General features: G+C 42.1%; 1 protein-coding gene across 1 annotated transcript in view; it reads right to left on the reverse strand.

Moving 5' to 3' along the window:
• Positions 1 to 3,355: 3,355 nt before the first annotated feature.
• Positions 3,356 to 23,393, reverse strand: part of shprh (SNF2 histone linker PHD RING helicase) — a 162,756-nt gene continuing 142,718 nt past the window's right edge. The window contains exons 26-31 of the mRNA XM_068020176.1: positions 21,798 to 21,986; positions 20,134 to 20,226; positions 18,440 to 18,526; positions 13,743 to 13,921; positions 8,483 to 8,563; positions 3,356 to 6,772 (exon numbers count right to left, since the gene is read on the reverse strand). Coding sequence (XP_067876277.1) covers positions 6,673 to 6,772; positions 8,483 to 8,563; positions 13,743 to 13,921; positions 18,440 to 18,526; positions 20,134 to 20,226; positions 21,798 to 21,986 — 729 coding nt within the window. The 3' untranslated portion in view covers positions 3,356 to 6,672. The remainder of the gene's footprint in view (positions 6,773 to 8,482; positions 8,564 to 13,742; positions 13,922 to 18,439; positions 18,527 to 20,133; positions 20,227 to 21,797; positions 21,987 to 23,393) is intronic.

Below are 23,393 nucleotides of genomic sequence, written 5' to 3' on the forward strand. Positions count from 1 at the left end.
CACTTTCCAAAATTGCTAACACCTCCTCCTTGTGAACTTCAATCCCATCTAGCCTAGTAGTCTGTATCTCAGTAATCTCCTCGACAACATTTTCTTTCTCTACTGCAAATACTGACGAAAAATATTCATTTAACACTTCCCCTATCTCCTCTGATTCCACACACAACTTCCCACTACTATCCTTGATTGGCCCTAATCTATCTCTAGTCATTCTTTTATTCCTGATATACCTATAGAAAGCCTTAGGGTTTTCCTTGATCCTATCCGCCAATGACTTCTCGTGTCCTCTCCTTGCTCTTCTTAGCTCTCCCTTTAGATCCTTCCTGGCTAGCTTGTAACTCTCAAGCGCCCTAACTGAGCCTTCACGTCTCATCCTAACATAAGCCTTCTTCCTCCTCTTGACAAGCGCTTCAACTTCTTTAGTAAACCACGGCTCCCTCGCTCGACAACTTCCTCCCTGCCTGACAAGTGCCTGGGGTAAAAGCAGTTAAAATTTATTAATATTTTTGCACTTCAAAAAAAATTATCGGACACATATATTCTCGCTCAGATTCACATACATACATGATACAGACTCATAACATCAGGATGTCCCAAAGCACTTTGCAGCAAATTAAGTATCTTTTGAAATACTGTTACTGCTGTAATGTAGACAATTTGCACACAGCAAGGTCCCACAATCAGTAATGAGATAAATACCTATTATCTGACTTTTTAATGATGTTAATTGAGGGATAAGTGTTGGCCAGGATACCAGGGAGAATTCCCCTGCTCTTTTTTGAAATAGTGCCATGGGATCTTTTACGTCTACCTAAGGCGGCAGACGGGGCCTTGGTTTAACGATTCATCCAAAAGACATCATCTCCAACAGTGCAATGCTCCTTCAGTCGAGCACTGGAGGGTCAGCCTAGATATTTGTGCTCAAATCTCTGGAGTGGGTGTTGAACCCTTGATCTCCTGACTCAGAGGTGAGTGTGCTACCAACAAAGCTGCAGCTGAGACGGAGACCTCTGTTGGATCTGTGAGCATCACATTAATTAATATTGTAATGCTAGTTGGCAATAAGCCACATGCCTAAGAATTGAGGATAGTGCACCCCTCTGTTGCAATTTGGCTGCAGATGTGCTGGCTTTATTTGGCAAAGCTCTGAAATTGGAGCCTTAATGACCCATATTGAAACAGAGGAAGTTGCTCTTGGTCATTGGTAGGCACAGACCTGATCTCCGTCATCTGCCTTCTTCCAATCGGCACTACTTAAAACCACAAAATTCTGTACTTCAGAGACATTCAAAATAACTTACCTCAAGGAACAAAGCACAATTGGACCCCTGACTTTATCTGAAATTGAAACTTGTGTATCAGTGAGCAAAAATCTGTTATGAAAGCAAAACCGCACTGAAAGTGTGAACACTGAAACAAATACTTGAATAACTCCTGAACCTGCAGTCTTTCTCCGCAAGAACAAGTCTCCAGCATTTGGCCTCCAACATGGTACTTTTCTCAAAGTAATTATTTCTTGTCCATTTCTAAATAGCATGAGTTTGATGACTTCAAAGCAGGCATCACAGTTTGGAATAACACGATATTTACTTAAAAATGAGCAGTTCCTTTCCCCAAAAATCAAAATCAAAAGGCAAAGATACACACAATATAAATCACTGACGTCGTTACTTTAGCCCCACCAAACAAAGAGTTGGATGTGAAGGAGGTACCAATTGAAAAATGCAAATTATGTTTTGTCTTCCTGAGTTGAATTCCTCTTATCTGCACAGAGCTTTCTGAATTGCTAGCTTTAAAATAAACACTCTGACTTACCTTTCAAATTTTGCGTCTGCCTGCCTTTCACCATCTCGCCACAATTAAGAACATAAATGATTAAAAATGGCACCTTAAGTCAGTCACAAAAAAATCTGCTTTTACAAATTATTATTTTGAAAGGATGAGACAATATTTTTTTTTAAAGCTTACAGAGCAAGTTTTATAGTAAGTCTTTGAAAAGGGGTTAATGTGGAATGCTCCAATAATGTCTCTTTGTTACCAACACTCCTTGTAGCTTTAAATGTCTGCACTATTCCTTTGTGCTTTTGTTGTAAAATGATGTGAGAGTATTAAGAATACTGGGGATGGAGGGGGAATTAGTCAGCTTCCATTTTTTAAAAAATGCAGATTTTAGGCATATTTCTCACATAGGTCTGAAAGAAAGATAAAGAAAAAATTTGGTTCGCACACTTGACAGGTCAGGTGACGATACACAACTTAATCCAAGGTCTAGGTTCAACAACATGCCATACCTTACATGTCCAGAACCTCACAATGCAGCAGCCATAGCTGAATGGGTAGCACTCTTGGAGTCAGAAAATCATGGGTTCAAGCTCCACTCCAAAGTCTTGAGCACAAAATCTAGGCTGACACTCCAGTGCAGTACTGAGGGAGTGTTTCATTGTCAGAGGTGCCATCTCTTGGATGAGACATTTAAACAGATGTGTCTGCCCTCTCAGGTAGGCATAAAATGCCCCTAAGGCACTATTTTGAAGAGGAGCAGGGGAATTTTTCGTGTGCCCTTTTCGAGGGAACAATTATTCCTCAGTGAACACCTATAATTATATTTATTTCATTGCTGCTTGCAGGAGCTTGCTATGCATAAATTGGCTGACATGTTTCCTATATTACAACAGCGACTACACTTCAAGAGTAATTTGTTGGCATAAACCACTGAGAAATCCTGAAGTCGTGAAAGCTGCTATATAATCAAAAGTCTGTCTTTCTCGCAGTATGGTTTAGTTTGGTTGAAAGGTCTAAAACCTTCACCTTGAATGACCAGAGCTCCCATGTCAGTCATTATGGCACAGAAAGGGGCCATTCAGCCCATTTATTTCATGCTGGCTTTCTGTACAGCAATCCAATCAGTCCCATTTCCCTGCTCTATCCCCATAGACCTGCAAATTTGTTTCCCTCAAGTGCCCATCCAATTTCCTTTTGAAATCTTCAGTGTATCTCTTCTACCACCCTCGTAGGCAGCGAGTTCCAGTTCCAGTTAAATTCCAGTTCGTGAATAAAAGTTCATGAGAGCTTCAATATCCATTCATGTATCAATCCTGGAGTTTTTCAGATATTTCTGTATTGGAACTCTCTTGATATTAATAGTTGGAGGAAAAAGCTAATTTTAAACTCATTCCCCCACTAATTTTCTTAGTATGAAAATCACTAAGAAACTTTTCCTGCATTACAGCAGTGACTACTCTTCAAAAAGTACTTCATTGGCTGTTAAGCGCTTTGAGATGTCCGGTGGTCATGAAAGGCGCTATATAAATGCAAGTTTTTTTAAGAAACATTTTATTTAAATTTTGAAACTGCTGAACAAGTACATTAGGCAACATATGGCTGTAGCAAAGAATAATGCACTGAGGAGTGAAATTCCTCCCACTGATAACTTAGCAAAAACAAGAAAGTGAGTATAAAATGGGAAATCTCGCTTAGTTGACACAGGAAAATATTTGTTAAAATTATCAGCAGGAGGAAGTTTATCCCCAAACTGTAATAAATAATGGATCAATGGGTAGAATAATTCTTTAACAATTCCAATCTCCTGAACATGGAGAGAAAAAGACAGCCCCATTTATGTGAACAAATTACAAGTAGCAATGACAGGCTGATAGCAAAACATACCCTACTGCTACTGTCTTTTGATGCTGTGATTTGAAAACAGTTATGAATGGGAGCTTGATCTTAGCCAGTCAATTAAATTTATGGCCCACTTTTTCATCCCATCAAATCAACTTTGCCCCATGATATTTTACATTGGAATCTTGTATAGGAATACAAGACAATTCAAAAGGTGAGAAAAGCCTTCTCACTCCCTACTACCCAAATTCCCCCACATGAAGTCCATCCTACTACCTATTCCAGTGTCAGCTTGGCTCATCTTGTAGCACTCTTACCTCTGAGTTACAAGGTCTTGAATTCAAGCCATGTTTCAGAACTCGACTATAATCCAGGCCATCACTTGAGTGCAGTACTGAGAGAGTGCTCTATTGTCAGAAACGCCATCTTTCACGAGACGTTAAACCGAGGTTCCATCAACTATCGCAATGAATGTCTTTCGAGAAGAGCACAGGAGCTGTCCTGGTAAATATTTATCCCTCATCCAACAGGTTATCTATTCGAAAACAGATTATCTGATCACCTATCTCACTGCCGTTTGTGCGGCCCTGTTGTGTACAAATTGGCTTGCCTATCTAACAAGAGCAACTGCGCTTCAGAAGTAATCCACTGGTTATGAATAGCTTTGGGACATCCTGTTGACATGAAAGCTGCTATGTAAATGAATGCTCTTCTTATTCTATCCGAAGCCTCCCATTGAAATCCATCTCCCTACCACACAAACTCACTCAAAGTCCATCCCTGTACCACCCAACTTTCCTATCAAAGTCCATTACCTCATTCCCCCAAATTTTCTCATCTCATTATCCAATAATAATCTGAAGATCCCCATTTGATAGATTATTCTATATATATTATTCTGACTAAGTGAATTCTTCCAACATACATGTTTTAAATCTACATGTTTAAACAGAGCTAAATCTATGTCTCAAAGAAGTTGACCTTCTCAGAGTTAATTTTATATTAAAGACACAGAAGGAAGATTTTCTCTATTACCCATTTGTAACATCATAAAGGAGTACGAACAACATGTTTACAGCTTCATCACAGACCTTCCCCCAGAATATTCGATGGGCCAGAAGTTGCTGTCAAAATAATGCATCAATGGCACAGCAATTTCAGGCGGGGGAACAGATGCTCGATTAAATGTGAATATCCAAAAGCTGCTGTCTAAGTTGCATGGCTCGCTATTAGATTCAAGAAAACAGCATCTCACTCTTAGCTTCCCTTTTTCTAAAAAAAAGAAACTTGCTGTATTTGCCCATTGAATTTACCACAGAAAGTTGTCTCATTTTCTCAAGCATAAGGACCCTTTTGACGACATGATAAGTGTCAATTACTGCCAATCAACCTTTCTGGCACCAAAAATTACTATTACTGGTGGAATTTCATTTTTTCAGGTTTTTGGTCTTTGAGGGAGATTTAAACTTTACATTTAAAAATGTTTTTTCTTACTTTACCTTTGTTTCTTTTTTCTCTCTCTCAATTCAATCTTTCTTTCCCTCTATTTCTCTTTTTATACTTGATTTGACATTGCACTCACCCCTTTAATTCACCCTCCTTCTCAGTCCTTCCTGTGTTTATTTCCCAATCCTTTCAGTTCATTGGTTAAGATGATGCCCTGTTGACTCAGGTCTCTGATGCCCTGCTTCTCTTACTGCGCCATTATCAGCTCATACTTTTAGCAATTTAATGGGAAAAAGTTTTCTCAGCTGAAGGGTGTAGCGGCAAGATACGCTGCTACAGCAAAATTTGAGCCAACTGTTTCATTGTAGACCTTCCCCATTGTAACTTGTCATGCTCACGAGAAGTGCAGCAATGAGAATACAGAACCAAACTGAACAGTTATTAAAAAAACTGACATTTCCTTTAAAAAGTGGACAATGTGCTGCAAAATGGCCATCGAAGGTCAGCTGACTTGGCTTGTATATTCAAACTGTCTCACTGTTTGTTAAGGACAAAAGGATATATTCCAGGCTGAGGTGTCAATTACAGCCATCCAGAAACCATCCAGAGACATTCCTGAATTGAATGTATTTTTTCGGAAACCAAGAAAGTATGAAGTAGCCACATCCTGGTCCATCGTGTAGAGGCCATGCATCTCATAACAAGGGCTAATGTGAGAGATTTTTACCTTAAAAGGTAGCTCTCTGGAGAGAAAGGGAGAGAGATCACAACAACCTCACTGAAGCAGTCGACTCAGTGGCTGTGGAAAGAAGCCCAGCCAGGCAAGTTAGGAGCCCTGCTGCAATTCTACACTTCAATTTGCTGCAGCAGAGAACTGAAAGTGACCCATCACTTCCAATCTGAAATCTTAACCACCAGAAGTCTACAACACCTCAACAAGTCAAGACTACAAACAACCCAGGCCTGCATCCTTTAAAAAAAACTATCCCACTTGGAAGATTCAACAGGTTTACTGTAAACCATGAACACCTACCTTGAATTCTTAGCCTTTACCTTCTAACCATCTTCTCTTGAGTGTGATTGTGTGTGAGAATGAGTGTGTGAATGTGTATGTGAGTGGTGTTGCGAACATTTCGGGGAATGAATATTGTTCAATAGTTAATCTTCTGTTTTAAACCTACAAGAAAACCTGTCGCTGTCTGCTTATTGGCAAGTACAACATTCAGGGGCTAATTCATCATTTTAAACAAAACACGACTGCAGTCAGTTGGGAGGTGAACAGTGGGAACCAACCACACCCTTTACCACCTAGCTGTAACAAACTCAATGTTTCATTCCAGACCTTGCCCCTTCACGCAGTATTGAACATCTCACTAGACATTCCCCATTGTATTAAGCATTCTGAAATTTAGGGTTATTAACAAAACAAGAACAGAATTTTCTGTGTCTTAATTCGACTACACTCATAGTTCAGGTTTGTTTCAGTTTCATTATTGTACAAGTGGAGTTCGAGCCCTTTTCTGTATGAAGCTCCGGCTCCACAACAGATAATAAAGCAGAGAGTGTATATTATTACTCTTCAGCGCATAAGTCAATGATCCTCTTTCATTCATCTGTAGTCCTCTCTTCCTCTGAGAAGAGATCTGCCAGGTACCCCACAGTCAGGACAGAAGCTTCCGACTGTACAATCACCGACTTGCTGTGACTAAAGACCAATTCAGAAAAAAAAAATCAGGTTAATTCATTTCTAAATCATGGAACGATTACAAAATGTGGACTTTTTTTCCTTTTCTTAAAGAGCCAAGTTGCATTTATATAGCGCCTTTCACAATCTCAGATCATAAAGCGCATTACAGACAATGAATTACTTTTGAAGTATAATCACTACTCTAATGTAGGAAATATGGTAGCCAATTTGGCACAGCAAGCTCCCACAAACAGCAATAAAATAAATGATCAGACTGTGACCGCGTGGGTTTTCGCCGGGTGCTCCGGTTTCCTCCCACAGCCAAAGACTTGCAGGTTGATAGGTAAATTCGCCATTGTAAATTGCCCCTAGTGTAGGTAAGTGGTAGAGAATATGGGATTACTGTAGGGTTAGTATAAAAGGGTGGTTGTTGGTCGGCACAGACTCGGTGGGCCGAAGGGCCTGTTTCAGTGCTGTATCTCTAAATAAAAATAAAATAAAATAAAATAATTTGTTTTAGTGTTGCTGAGGGATAAATATCGCCCAGGTCACTAGGGAGAACCTCTTTGAAACAGCATACTTAGGGAGTGTTAGACTGTTGGAGGTGTGATCTTTCACATGAGATATTAAACCGAGGTCTTGTCTGCCCTCTCTGATGGACATAAAAAATCCCATGGCACGATATTGAAGAGCAAGGGAATTCTCCTTTGTGTCCTGACATATTCATCCACCAACCAACATTACTAAAAAAGATTCTGTTCATTATCAGGTTATCAATGATTAAGGAAGAAATACTGGCCAATACAGCTGGAATAACTCCCCTGCTCTCATTCAAAATAGTGCCAGGGGATCTTTTACTTCCACCTGAGGGGATAGACGGGGCCTCGGTTTAACCTTTCATCCGAAAGACGGCATCTTCAGCAGTGCAGCATTCTCTCAGTTCTACACTGGAGCGTCAGCCAGGATTTTCATGCTCAAGTCCTGGAGTGGGACTTGAACCCCGAATCGTGTGACTCAGAGATGAGATACATAATACTTGCAAACTTAAGTCTGGGCATTATAGGTACATGAAAATATAGAATTCCAATGTTACTGGAATACAATATATGTCTTCAGTAGAAAGCTGCTTGGCAAATTGGTCATCCATTGATTGGGATCAGCTGTATCAGCTACCAACTTAGTCACAGCTGATACGACACCCATATCCCTTGACTCCCTTAAAATTCAAAAATTTATCAATCTCGGTCTTGAATATACTAAACAACTGAGCATTCACAGCCCTCTAGGGCTGGCCAGGAGAACACTGGAATAGTCAAATCCAGAGGTAACAAAGTCATGGATGAGTGTTCAGCAGATGAGCTGAGACAGGGGCAGAGCTGGGCGATGTTAGAGTTGGATGTAGGGCGTCTTGGTGATAGAGCAAATACATGGTTGGAACTTCATCTCGGAGTCAAATACGTCACCAAGGTTGTGAACAGTCTGGTTCAGCCTCAGACAATGACCAGGGAGAGGGATAATGTGGGTGGCTAGGGAACGGAGTTTGTGGCCAGGACTGAAGGCAATGTTAGTTGGGGGAAAAAAGCAGGCAATAACCTATCCATTTTATTAATTCTGACTGTACAATCTAAAAGCTTTGTTCCAGAAAAAGTCTCATTTTAATCTTTTAGCAATTTTGGATGCATTACACAAATGGAAATAATAACTGTAATATGTGGAAATTGAACACACCTTTTCTCAGTACTTTTAAGCATACTTTGCATCCTCTCCTCTATCGTTGCTTTAATTAGAAACCTATGAACAACAGTTTCCCTAGAAAGAGAAAAGGGAAATGATTACATGTCATAAAGAAATACAGAGCTGTACAAAGAACCCTGCGTTCTATCAAACTCCAGTTAAATAGTCCTCTCCCAAGACAGATTGGCAACTGTCAATAGTGGTGTCACTTTTCCAGTTCTGATGAAAGGTTATCGACTTGAAACATTAACTGTTTCTCTCTCCACAGATGCTGCCTGACTTGCTGAGTATTTCCAGTATTTTCTATTTTTATTTCAATTTTAGAAAACCTAAAGAAATTAAACACAACTTAGAAAACTGTTTAATAGATTGCTAACTGGCAATTTGGCTTGCCCTAATATTTGGATAAATGGAATAGAGAGAGAGGTTAGGAGATATTTTGCACACTGAAGGTTGCTAGAACAGGGAAGATCCTACCAAAAATAGATGTGGAAGCAGAATTAATAACTGTTTTTAAATGTATATGGATAAATATTTGAAAGAGTAGAACGCGAACGAGTAGAATGCGAACGAGTAGAACGCAAAAGAGGATGGAGAAAGGGTAGGAATGGGACTAAATGGGCAGCTTTCAGAGAAATAGCACTGAAGTCTATTGGCCTCCCTCTGTAAAGTAAAATTCTATGAAAAATGTTATACTTTCCTGTATCACAATAGTGACGACACTTCAAAAGTACTTCATCGGCTGTAAAATGCTACGGGACGTCCCGAGTTGGTGAAATGTTCTATATAAATGCAAGTCTTTCTTCTTTTACATTTAAATCAGTTTTAACCTTTTTGTTGGTTTAAATAAATTTTAAAAGTGCCATGTTATTTTCTCTTAATTCATTTGACACTGATGTGAATTAAACTGACAGAATTTGAAGTCACATAAAAATAAATGAGAGACACCAGTTACACTCCAGGTAGTTTAAGTGGGAAAAGCTGAGCGATGAGGCACCATCTCACATTGTCAACTAACATCAATGGCAAACATTTTGCATGGCAAAGCCAGACTATAGAAAATAATTCTAAGGCTAGAGAAAGTATGCTTAAGTATGCTGGGGTAAAGCCAGTTAACAGTGCAATCATACTTCAGTTAAAAATTCAAAGGGATGCATCTGGCCATTTAGAAGCCTGGATAAGACCAAGCATTGCTAAAGAACAACAACTACTTGCATTTATATAGTGCCTTTAACCTAGCAAAACTTCCCAAGATGCTTCACAGGAGCGCTTATCAAATGAAATTTGATAATGAGCCACTTAAGGAGATATTTGGACAGGTAACGAAAAGCTTGCCAGATCAAGAGCCAAAGCAGCCTTGTAGTGTTGGCGATTCGTCCCAAAGATGTAAATGACCCCCATCACTGGGATTTGAAACAGGGTCTCCGGCCTGGGGCTAGGGTGGATGGGTGGAGGTTTATTTCCCATTCTTTAGATTGACTCCACAGAATTCCATCCCACAGATTTACCAGGATGGTACCAGGGTTCAAAAACTAGTTACAAGGACAGAGTTGAGAATCTGAGACTATTTCCAAAGGAGCAGAGAAGGCGGACAGGAAATTTAATAGAGGTTTTTAAAATTATGTAAGGTTTAATAGAGGGAACTTGAAAAGTCTATTTCTTGTAGTTGGGTGGTCGGTGGTTAATAGTCACCAAATTAAAATCACTAGAGATGGAGGAGAAGGCAGGAGAAATTTCTTTACACAGAGGGTTGTTGCTGCTTGGAATATCAAGGAGTTGACCATATAATGTAGACATAATCTTGGTTCAGTGGTAGCACTCTTGCCTCTGAGTCAGAAGGTTGTGGGTTCAAGCCCCACTCCAGAGACTAGAGCGCATAATCTAGGCTCACGCTGCAGTGCAGTGCTGAGGGAGTGCTGCATTGTTGGTTGGTGCTGTACAGAGTAAGAGGCGCACAGAGATGAGACTTCGCCTGAGTGAGACATAGTCAGAGTGTGAAGGTGGGAATTTGGTTCACATGGTAAGTTCTGGTGAGTTTTTCTCAATTTTCAATTTAGATCAAGAGTCAGGCTCTGACACAGCACTTTCAAAGTTCAAGTTAGTTAAATAGCCTTGTTAAACAGGGAGCTGCCTGGCAATGGCAGTTATCTGTCAATCTGCTGGGAACTGAATATTCAAGGGTATTCGACATTTAGGAAGGATAGGCAAAAAGGAAATAGAGGTGGGGTGTGCTATTAATAAAGGATGAGCTCAGTACATTAGTGAGAGAGGACCTTAGACTGAAGGATCAAGATGTAGGATCAGTTTGGGTAGAACTAAGAAACAGCAAGGGGTAGAAAACATCAGTAGGGGTTGTTTATAGGCCACCAAACAGTAGTGGTAATGTAGGGCAGGGTATAAGTCAGGAAATTAGAGGTGCATGTAACAAGAGAAATGCAGTATTCATGGAAACTTCAAACTACATATAGACTGGGTAAACCTAATTAACACTACTGCTGTGGTGGACAAATTCCTGGAATGTATAGGAGATGTTTTTCTAGAACAGTATGTTCTAGAAAAGGCTATTTTAGATCTGGTTTTGTGCAATGAGAAAGGGCTAATTAATAATCTTATTGTAAAGGAGCATCTAGGGAAGAGTGACCATAACATGATAGAAGTTTGAAAATGATGTAGTTCAACCCGAAACTAGGGTCTTAAATCTAAACAAAGGAAACTATGAAGGTACGAGGGGCAAGTTGGCTATGGTTGATTGGGAAAACTACATTAACAGGTATGACGGTAGACAGGCAATGGCAAGCATTTAAAGAATTAATACACGGTTTACAACAAATTTACATTCCCTTGAGACACAAAAAACCAACAGGACAGGTGATCCAACCATGGCTAACAAAAGAAGTTAAAGATGATATCAGATCAAAGGAAGAGGCTTATAAAGTTCCCAAAAAAAGTAGAAAGCCTGAGGAATGGGAACATTTTAGAATTCAGCAAAGGAGGACCAAGAAACTGATAAAGAAAGAGATAATAAAATATGAAAGTAAACTAATGAGAAACATAAAAACAGATTGTAAAAGCTTCTACAGGTATACAAAAAGGAGAAGATTAGCAAAGACAAACGTCGGCCTATTACAGGAATATTTATAATGGAAAATAAGGAAATGGTAGAGAAACTAAACAAATACTTTGTGTCTATCTTAATGGAGGAAGATACAAAGAAAAACTCCCAGAAATAATGAAGAACCAAGGGATTAGCGAGAATGAGGAATTAAAAGAAATTAGTATTAGTAAAAAAAAGTACTGAAGAAATTAATGGGACTGAAAGTTGCTAAATCCCCTGGACCTGATGATCTACATCCCAGAGCATTGAAAGAGGTGGCTGTACATATATTGGACAAATTGGTGTTCATCTTCCAAAATGCTATAGTTTCTGGAACAGTTCCTGAAGGTTGGAAGGTAGCAAATATAACCCCACTATTTAAGAAAGGAGGGAGAGAGAAAAGGGGGAATTACAGACCTGTTAGCCTGACACCAGTAGTAGGGAAAATGCTAGAATCTATTATAAATGAGGTGATAACTGGACACTTAGAAAATAATGGTAGGATTGGGCAGTCAACATGGATTTAGGAAAGAGAAATCATGTTTAACAAACCTGTTGGAGTTTTATGAGGATGTAACTGACAGAATAGATAAGGGGGATCCAGTGGATGTGGCGCATTGGGATTTTTGGAAGGGTTTTGATAACCTTTGATAAGGTCCCACACAACAGTACAGGGAGCCATTCAAGTGGGGGGAGAAAGGAGAAATGTAGTCATAATCAGGGATAGTATAGTTAGGGGCAAAGATACTGTTCTCTGTGGCCAGAATCGAGAGTCCTGAAGGCTGTGTTGCCGACCTGGTGCCAGGGTTCGGGATATCTCATCTGAACTGCAGAGGAGCTTGGAGTGGGAGGGGAAAGATCCAGTTGTCGTGGCCCACATAGGTACCAACGATATAGGTAGAACAAGGACAGAAGTTCTGCTGAGGGAATATGAGCAGCTAGGGGCTAAATTAAAAAGCAGAACCAAAAAGGTAATAATCTCCAGATTACTACCTGAGCCACAAACTAATTGGCACAGGGTCAATAAGATTAAAGAGGTAAATGCGTGGCTCAAAGATTGGTGTGGGAGAATTGGGTTCGAATTCGTGGGACATTGGCACCAGTACTGGGGAAGGAGGGAGCTGTTCCGATGGGACGGGCTCCACCTGAATCATGATGGGACCAGAGTCCCTTGACTGGGGGGTTCAAAAACCAGGGATGCAGTCTTAGAATAAGAGGTATGCCACTTACGATTGAGATGAGGAGAAACTTCTTCACTCAGAGGATGCTGAATCTTTGGAATTTGCTACCACAGAGAGCAATGGAGGCTCAGTCACTGAGTAATATCAAGTCAGAGATCGATAGATTTCTAGATTTTAAATATATCAAGAGATATGGGGACATGCAGGAAAATGGCGTTGAGGTAGAAGATCAGCCATGATCTAGTTGAATGACGGAACAGGCTCAAGGGGCTGAATGGCCTACTCCTGCTCCTATTACCTATGTACTTTGGATGGAACGTTAAACCAAGGCCCCATCTGGCTGCTTGGATGGACATTTAAAAAAAGCTAGGCTAACACTACAGTGCAGCACTTGAACTTCGTCAAAAAAATTTGAATAACATGACAGTGCTGCTTAGGGTGCTGCCAACCAAGTCAACCTAATACTTAACCAATCCAATAAAACGATCAGGCATACCAATGTATTCCACCACTAACTTCCAGACTTCAGCAGGATTAATAGATTATTAATATAACGATAGAAGACTTTAAGATTGTGAAAGGGTTTGATAGGGTAGATGTAGAAAAAAGCTTCCACTTGTCAATGGTCATAAATAGTCACTAATATATCCAATAGAGAATTCAGGAGAAACTTCTTTACTCAGAGTGATGAGAATGTGGAACTCACTATCACAACTAGTTGAGCCAAATAGCAGAGATGCCTTTAAGAGGAAGCTAGATAAGGAATAGATGGGTAAGGTGCATTAGGATTAGATGAAGAGGGGTTTGAACAAGGCTCATATGGAGCATAAACACTGACATGGACCAGTTGGTCTGAAAGGCCTGTTTCTGTAAATTCTTTGTTAATTTGGTTATCTATTTGCACGTTAAGGATGAATGTACAACAAAAGTATTAGATCAGAAAAATAGTTGTATCATGTAATTCTTAACCATTACTCACTTTGTTTGTCCAATACGATGCACTCTTCCTATTGCTTGTAGCTCATGGGCAAGGTTTAAAATAGGCTCCACCAGCAACACATATGTAGCTTCAATGATGTTTAAACCATTCGAAGCTGTATGGAGAGGCAGCAGCAAAATGTTGATTTTGGAATCGTATTTAAAAGCTGACAGATTCTCCTGAAAGATACAATTGTATTTTTGGTTAACTAGGGCGTGGTAGTGGAATCATTTTACAATTAGATGTTGTGACGGAGCCTGCAGATTATGCAGATTAACTTATCCCTAGTCATGTTTTGTTGTAAAAAGACCCACAGAGCTTTCTATTTCGTAATGGCAAGAGGTGAATTTTTCACTGTTACTTTTGATCAAGTGAATGGTTCCTGGATTGCCTCCTCTGTTAAAAGCTCTGATGTGTGCTGGATACAGTTCCTGGCATGCCTTCTGGTAATGAAAAGTGCCAACTTGGCCTGGGTACAGTTTCCTAGGCACTGGGTGCCCTCCAATACCTGAAAGTACTGGCTGTTACTAGGCACCTGGCCATTTCACATATATGAGCGTATAGTTGTTTGGATATTTTTGCATTCGACAAGGCTAACCAGAGTAGTTCCTTTCCTAGTTTACTCCTCCCTTCAGAATCTACTTCATTTATCCCCCAGCTGCCCTTGACATATATGGCTGCACCACTTCATTTGCTGCCCACTCGGTTTTACCTGAAAAGATAACGAAGGAAACCTTAGTAGAAAAGAACTCACAAACTGCAGATAAAAGGATTTGGGGAAAAAGCAGGAAACTGAAACTATATATTAAAAAAACTCAAGAGGGAATGGGATCATGGTAAACCAGGCCTCGAGAGGGAATGGGATCATGAAAAACCAGGCCTCGAGAGGGAATGGGATCATGGTAAACCAGGCCTCGAGAGGGAATGGGATCATGGAAAACCAGGCCTCGAGAGGGAATGGGATCATGAAAAACCAGGCCTCGAGAGGGAATGGGATCATGGTAAACCAGGCCTCGAGAGGGAATGGGATCATGGAAAACCAGGCCTCGAGAGGGAATGGGATCATGGAAAACCAGATCTTGAGAGGAATGGGATCATGCTAAACCAGGTCTTGAGAGGGAATGGGATCATGAAAAACCAGGCCTCGAGAGGGAATGGGATCATGGTAAACCAGGCCTCGAGAGGGAATGGGATCATGGAAAACCAGGCCTCGAGAGGGAATGGGATCATGGAAAACCAGATCTTGAGAGGAATGGGATCATGCTAAACCAGGTCTTGAGAGGGAATGGGATCATGCTAAACCAGGTCTTGAGAGGGAATGGGATCATGGTAAACCAGATCTCGAAAGGAATGGGGTCAAGTTAAACCAGGCCTCGAGAGGGAATGGAATCATGGAAAACCAGGCCTCAAGAGCAATGGGATCATGGTAAACCCAGCCTCGAGAGGGAAAGGGATCATGGTAAACCAGGCCTCGAGAGGCAATGGGAACATGCTAAACCAGGAGTCGAGGCCTCGAGAGGAATGGGATCATGGTAAACCAGGCCTCAAAAGGGAATGGGATCATGGTAAACTAGGCCTTGAGAGGAATGGGATCATGGAAAACCAGGCCTCCAAAGGGAATGGAATAATGGAAAACCAGGCCTCGAGAGGAATGGGATCATAGAAAACCAGGCCTCGAGAGGAATGGGATCATGGTAAACCAGGCCTCGAGAGGAATGGGATCATGGTAAACCAGGCCTCGAGAGGAATGGGATCATGGAAAACCAGGCCTAGAGAGGAATGGGATCATGGAAAACCAGGCCTAGAGAGGAATGAGCATGGAAAACCAGGCCTCCTAAGGGAATGGAATAATGGAAAACCAGACCTCGAGAGGAATGGAATAATAAAACCAGACCTCAAGAGGAATGAGATCATGGAAAACCAGACCTCGAGAGGAATGGGATCATGGAAAACCAGGCCTCGAGAGGGAATGAGATCATGGAAAACCAGACCTCGAGAGGAATGGGATCATGGAAAACCAGGCCTCGAGAGGAATGAGATCATGGAAAACCAGGCCTCGAGAGGAATGAGATCAAGGAATGAGATCAAGGAAAACCAGGCCTCGAGAGGAATGAGATCAAGGAAAACCAGGCCTCGAGAGGAATGAGATCAAGGAAAACCAGGCCTCGAGAGGAATGAGATCAAGGAAAACCAGGCCTCGAGAGGAATGAGATCAAGGAAAACCAGGCCTCGAGAGGAATGAGATCAAGGAAAACCAGGCCTAGAGAGGAATGAGATCAAGGAAAACCAGGCCTCGAGAGGAATGAGATCATGGAAAACCAGGCCTCCAAAGGGAATGGAATAATGGAAAACCAGACCTCGAGAGGAATGGGATCATGGAAAAGCAGACGTAGAGAGGAATGGGATCATGGAAAACCAGGCCTCGAGAGGAATGGGATCATGGAAAACCAGGCCTCGAGAGGAATGAGATCATGGAAAACCAGGCCTCCAAAGGGAATGGAATAATGGAAAACCAGACCTCGAGAGGAATGGGATCATGGAAAACCAGGCCTCGAGAGGAATGGGATCATGGAAAACCAGGCCTCCAGAGGAATGGGATCATGGAAAACCAGGCCTCCAGAGGAATGGGATCATGGAAAACCAGGCCTCGAGAGGAATGGGATCATGGAAAACCAGGCCTCGAGAGGAATGAGATCATGGAAAACCAGGCCTCGAGAGGAATGGGAGCATGGAAAACCAGACCTCGAGAGGAATGGGATCATGGAAAACCAGGCCTCGAGAGGAATGGGATCATGGAAAACCAGGCCTCGAGAGGAATGGGATCATGGAAAACCAGGCCTCGAGAGGAATGGGATCATGGAAAACCAGGCCTCGAGAGGAATGGGATCATGGAAAACCAGGCCTCGAGAGGAATGGGATCATGGAAAACCAGGCCTCGAGAGGAATGGGATCATGGAAAACCAGGCCTCGAGAGGAATGAGATAATGGAAAACCAGACCTCGAGAGGAATGGAATCATGGAAAACCAGACCTCGAGAGGAATGGAATCATGGAAAACCAGGCCTAGAGAGGAATGGGATCATGGAAAACCAGGCCTCGAGAGGAATGAGATCATGGAAAACCAGACCTCGAGAGGAATGGGATCATGGAAAACCAGGCCTCGAGAGGAATGGGATCATGGAAAACCAGGCCTCGAGAGGAATAGCCTCACCATCAGCCTCAAGTAAACGGACATCATGGGACGGGGAGTCATAAATGTTCCATCCGTTAAAATCGGCAACCACGCTTTTGAAGTGGTTCAAGAGTTCACCTATCTAGGCTCAACTATCACCAGTAACCTGTCTCTTGATGCAGAAATCAACAAGCGCATGGGAAAGGCGTCCGCTGCTATGTCCAGACTCGCCAAGAGTGTGGGAAAATGGCGCACTGACACGGAACACAAAAGTCCGAGTGTATCAAGCCCGTGTCCTCAGTACCTTGCTCTCCGGCAGAGAGGCCTGGACAACGTATGTCAGCCAACAGCGACGTCTCAATTCATTCCATCTTCACTGCCTCCGGAGAATCCTTGGCATCAGGTGGCAGGACCGTATCTCCAACGCAGAAGTCCTCGAGGTGGCCAACATCCCCAGCATATACACTCTACTGAGCCAGCGGCGCTTGAGATGGCTTGGCCATATGAGCCGCATGGAAGATGGCAGGATCCCCAAGGACGCATTGTACAGCGAGCTCGTCACTCGTATCAGACCCACCGGCTGACCATGTCTCCGCTTTAAAGGCGTCAGCAAATGCAACATGAAGTCCTGTGACACTGACCACAAGTCGTGGGAGTCAGTTGCCAGTGATCGCCAGAGCTGGCGGCAGCCATAAAGGCGGGGCTAATGAGTGGCGAGTCGAAGAGACTTAGCAGTTGGCAGGAAAAAAGGCAGAAGCGCAAGGGGAGAGCCAACTGTGTAACAGCCCCGACAACCAATTTTATCTGCAGTGCCTGTGGAAGAGTCTGTCATTCTAGAATTGGCCTTTATAGCCACTCCAGGTGCTGCTTCAAAAACCACTGACCACCTCCAGGCGCTTACCCATTGTCTCTCGAGACAAGGAGGCCAAAGAAGAAGAAAGAAGAGGGAATGGGATCATGGAAAACCAGGCCTCGAAAGGGAACAAAATCATGAAAACCAGGACACGAGAGGGAATGGGATCATTGTAAACCAGGCGTCGAGATGGAATGGGTTCATGAAAAACCAGGCAATGAGAGGGAATGGGATTGTATAAAATCGGCCCCCAAGAGGTTATGATTTTGCATTAGTATTCTGAAGGACTAGGCCAACAATCCAGAGACCATGAGTTTACATTCAATTTATAAAATTTGGAACTAAAAAGCTGGTTCCAGTAAAAGTGACCATGAAGCTGTTTGATTATGGCAACTGACTCACTAATGTCCTTGAGGGAAAGAAACCTGCTGTTCTTACCCAGCCTGGCCGATATGTGACTCCAGGTGGTTGGCTTTTAACTGCCTTCTGAAGTGGCCACACAAGTCCCTCCATTGTAACAAACCAGGGTAAGTAGGGTTGGTCAATAAATGCTAGCCTGGCCAATGACAAGAATGAATACTTTTTTTTTATAAAAATGAATCCTTTGATCAGACACACTTTGCTGGGTTCTGGGTATTGATGTATGCTGATCCAAGTAGCTGTCTTCCCTTACCTGGAACTTGTGGAGTCCATTGATCTGAACAAACTCCATGTTATTGTCCAATAAAGCTTTCCCGATTATATCCAGCACATCCTGCCACTGTAAAAGTAACAGCACAAAATTCAAATTAGACAAAAACTGAAACCTTGAAAACAATGAACCTCGATTAAAGTCTTACAACCTAAAATGTCTTACATGTAGTTGGGTGCACCAGGGACAGACACAACAGGATAGGTCTGTGCATTTTCAGATGCCTAGTCAGTGCAGGTATAGAATTTGTATTTGATCAAAAAAGACTTGCATCTACATAGTGCCTTTTCGTCCTCAGGACGTCCCAAAGTGCTTTGCAGCTAATGAAGTACTTTTGAAGTATAGTCACTGTTGTGATGTAGGAAATGCAGCAGCCTATTTGCATACAGCAAGGTCCCACAAACAGCAATGTAATAATGACCAGATAACCTGTTTTGATAATGTTAGCCAGGCGATTGGGGAGAACTTTCCTGTTCCTCCTTGAAATAGTGCCATGGGATCTTTTACATCCACCTGAAAGGGCAAATGAGGCATCATCTCTATATCTCATTCAAAAGTTGGTCCCTCTGACAGTGCAGTGCTCCCTCTGTACCACAATGGGGTGTGTGCCTGAATAATGCACTCAAGTCTCTGGAGTGAAACTTGAACCCATATCTCTGACTCAGCATGTTATTCACTGACAAACAAACCTTTCTGCAAAATTTTTAAAAATCACTTTTCTTGCATCCCGAAACCACATCAACAACCATCAATCTCCAAAACTCAATCAATGCCACTCTCTGTTTTTAGGAAGCACTGTACGTTGCAGGATGCTGCAGTCACCTTAGCCTCACTAGTAGTTACCAAGTAAATTTAGAATTCTTCTAAATACAGAAATGATGATGCTGCTGCACCCCTAAACATGACAGAACTCATTTGAATTTTTTTCATGTTGACTTAGATTCATTATGCAAAGGATAAGACAGGAAAAAAATCCCCCAATGTTTTCCCTTTTCCTCTTGAAGGTGGTGACAGAGATACAAGTTCCTTCTTTTTGGGATGGAAAGAAAATCGGGCAGGTTCTCCAGAGGGCAGATGGTCTAATCCACCAGGTTGCAGCCCAGGCAATGAAGTTCTTTTTCATTCATTCATGGCGTTGCTAGTAAGGCCAGCATTTATTGTCCATCCTTAGTTGCCCTTGAGGTGTAGGTGGTGAGGCCCCTTCTTGAGTACAACTGAGTGACTTGCTAGGCCATTTCAGAGGGCACTTAAGAGTCAACCACATTACTGTGGGTCTGGGGTCACATGTAGGCCAGACCGGGTGAGGACAGCAGAATTCCTTTTCTAAAGGACATCAGTGAACCAGATGGGTTTTTATGACAATCCGGTAGTTTCATGGTCACCATTACTGAGACTAGCTTTTTACTCCAGATTTATTTAACTGAGTTTAAATTCCCCAGCTGCCATGGTGGGATTTGAACTCATGTCTCCAGATCATTAGTGCAGGCCTCTGGATTACTAGTCTAGCAACAAAATCACGATGCTACATACCCGTCAATTCAAAGTTGAAAGTTATGCCCTGCGTCTTTTTACCAAGAAGAACATTTCTTCCCTTTGAGTGCGTGGCCCTCAAAGAAGTGAAGCCAAATCTTTATTTGGGTGAGTGCTGACCCTAAAGTTGAGCTGTTATAACTTACTGTGGAGAACACCAGGGCCTTGGCTCCAGGCTCCTTCCGCTGGATTTTCTTCAATGTCCTGAGCACAGCCTCCACTTTGGTGGAATGGCTACCCTGAAACAGAAGGCACAACTCAAAGCTTAGTGAAGGAATGACTAAAGCCAGCTATCAGATGCTGAACTTCTGGTCCTGAGAGATTAATTACGACAGCCAGCTCTACCTCCCCAGTACCCCTCTCGCTCCCTCCACTGCCTCCATGTCGTTTGACTGCTTGTCAAAGAAACAGCCTCAGATAAGCCACAATTTCTTCCAGTTAAACAGCAAGACCAAAGCCTTTGTCTTTGGTTCCCACCAAGAATCCATAACCTTGCCTCTGATTTCATGCCCCTCCTTGGCCCCGGCTCAGATTGAACTAGATTGTTTGGAAGCTTGGCTTCCTATTCAACTCCATATCGTGTCCATCACACTTCCACCTCCATAACATTACCTGCCTCCTCTCCCGTCTCAGTCATTCTGCTATTGAAATTCTCATCCATGCCTTTGTTACATCCAGACTCAACAGTTCCAATGCTGTCCCCGCCGGCCTCCATATTCTGTGCTTTGTAAACTTCAGCTTATCCAAAATTCTGCTGCCAATTCCCCTTCTTGTGGCCCTACATTGGCTACTGATCCTCCAGTGCCTCCAATATAAAACTCTCACTCTCATGTTTAAACCCCCTCGTGGCCATGCCACTTCCTTTCTCTATAATCTCCTGCTTCAAGTACCCCAGCCCCCCACGACCCTACCCTAGCCCCCCACGACCCTACCCTAGCCCAAACCCCCACCAGAATTCTCCATTCCTCCAACTCCAGCCCTCCAGTGGCAGCTGTGGCTTCAGCCATGTAGGCCCCATACTCTGGAAGTTGCTTCAAAACTGCCTTTGCACCAACCTCTTCTCCTTAAAATCCATCTCTGACTAAGCTCCTAATACCTCCTTTGACTGCATATTCATTTTCATCCAATTAGGTCTCTGTAAAGCAACTGAGGGCAGTTTCTTCATTAAAGGACCTATATAAATGCAAATTGTTGCTGATGCTTTGAAGCTTCTGCATCTCCATCAAGGATAGGCTGGTATAAAAGTGAACTGGGTCTTCGAGTGAATTGATCCAACAAGCAAACAGCCTAACCCATAAGTTATGATGCAATTAAGGTAATTTGTGCCAATGTTAAAATAGAACAGAAATACATTTTCTCCAAGAAAGTAAAACATTGAGATTTTTTTTTAAGGAGATACACGGAGGTACAGCGATATGGACAGAATGTGAACTCTGGGAAAATTCAGGTTTGTGGTGGGAAATTGTAACATTAATTCTTTCTTGCGGCTCATCCTCATATTTTGGTGCATTGATCCTTAATGCAGGCTCTAATATCAAAACGTAGGTAGCACGTTCCCATTCTTGGTAGTACTGTAGCATAGTACTACATTAGGTTTGTGAATGGTAAACAAATGGAGAACAATGCAAGGTTATCCTTCTTCAGTGTGATCCACTGAGTTGCTTCTTCTTGCACTCCACTTGTTCTGCTCCCAGTTATATCCCCCTCCTTTCAGTCTCTGCTTTGAATACATAACTTAACAATGATGCTAATAGTCTTTAAAAGGCCCTCGCATTTAGCAGGGAAGATTTTGTTGATTAAAGCAGCTTACTTTAACAGGAAATTCATCTTCTTTGTTTGCAGACTCAGTTGTGAATACATAAGAGATTTCTTTGTGTGCTGTTGTCTGTCTGCAAATTGCACACTTGATACTGCTTCGCCGAGCACCAATACTGTACTGCTCTATTATAATGGCTATGCAGTCATTGCAGAAGCAGTGTCCACAAGTCAGTACTGCCCACTGTGAATGAGAAGAGAACAGAGAATTGTGAAAAGACATTAAAAAGCTAGCAAATAACATAAGCAACTTCAGCAGCACGTACAAAATAGCTGGTGGAATAAAGGCATCAGCTTGCAGTTCAATATAGGGGTCAGCTGTGGCTCAGTGGGTAGCACCCTCGCTTCCGATGTTAGAAGGCTGTGGGTTCAAGCCACATTGCAGAGGTCTGAGTTCAAAATCTAGACCAACACATACAGTGCTACACTGCCGGAGATGCTGTCTTTCAGATAAGATCTTAAACTGAGGCTCCATCAGCTAACCCAGAAAGTATAAAAGATCCTATGGCATTATTTGAATAGGAGCAGGGGAGTTCTCCTCATGCCATAACCACTTAAAACAAAATTGATCACACTGCTGTTTGTGGAATCTTGCTGGGATTGGCTGCTGATTTTGCTGACATTATTACAGTGCCTACACTTCAAAAGTACTTTGTTGGTTGTGAAGGCACGTGCCTACCGACATGAAAAGAATTACAAAATTGCAAGTTCTTTCTTTCCGTCATTAAAACTTCTGAGCTTAAAGTTTTGATTGGGATGATGTGTTGTTTTGTGGGATTGATGGTTATGAGGGATCTGGAGGGGAGTGTTTATGAGGAACCTTTGATGCTCAGTTCAGGCACTGAAGCTGGAGTGAGTCAGGCCCAGAGTATAATGGTTGACCACCTGCCATCAGTGCTGATCACTGGACACTCAGCAACAGGAATAACCCCTCTGGTGAAGTGCAACAGCAGCTTCAGCACAGACTACAACACCACTGTGGGGAATGAGGAAGAAGAAAATAGCTTTGAAATCATGTAGATAACTGAGAAAAAGGGAAATCAACCTTCTGCACCTTAAGTGAATTGCAACAAGTTGCATTAATATAGCAGAATATAATAACTCTGTCCTCCTCCAATTCTGGCCTCTTGCACATCTTCATTGACAACCGTGCCTTCAGCTGCCTAGACCCTAAGTTCTGGAATTTCCTTCCTAAACCTCTTCGCTTCTCTCCATATGTGGCTCAGTGTCAAATTTTGTTTGATAATGCTCCTGGGATACCATATAAATGCACGTTGTTGTTGTCTTAAAATATTAAATGTGTTTCAACATTACATTTTGATAACTCTTATTTTTGTGCTTGCAAAATATGCCTTCTGTGTATTTATGGCAAGTTTACACACAGCTTAACAACCATTCATGCACAATTAAGGAGCTCTCAATTCATGAATAAAGGCGTCCGATAGCAAATCACCTGAAAAAAGCTTAAATTAAAATCAATGAAGAAACCAAAAGATGGGACACAGAGCTGGTTTAAAACTCATTTTTTGAAAATGAACCCACTGTCTGCTGAGGAGTTTCAGAAATTTGATTAAAATTATGAAAATATTCT

This window comes from Heterodontus francisci, chromosome 3 (genome assembly GCF_036365525.1).
Source record: "Heterodontus francisci isolate sHetFra1 chromosome 3, sHetFra1.hap1, whole genome shotgun sequence".
Taxonomy (NCBI): domain Eukaryota; kingdom Metazoa; phylum Chordata; class Chondrichthyes; order Heterodontiformes; family Heterodontidae; genus Heterodontus; species Heterodontus francisci.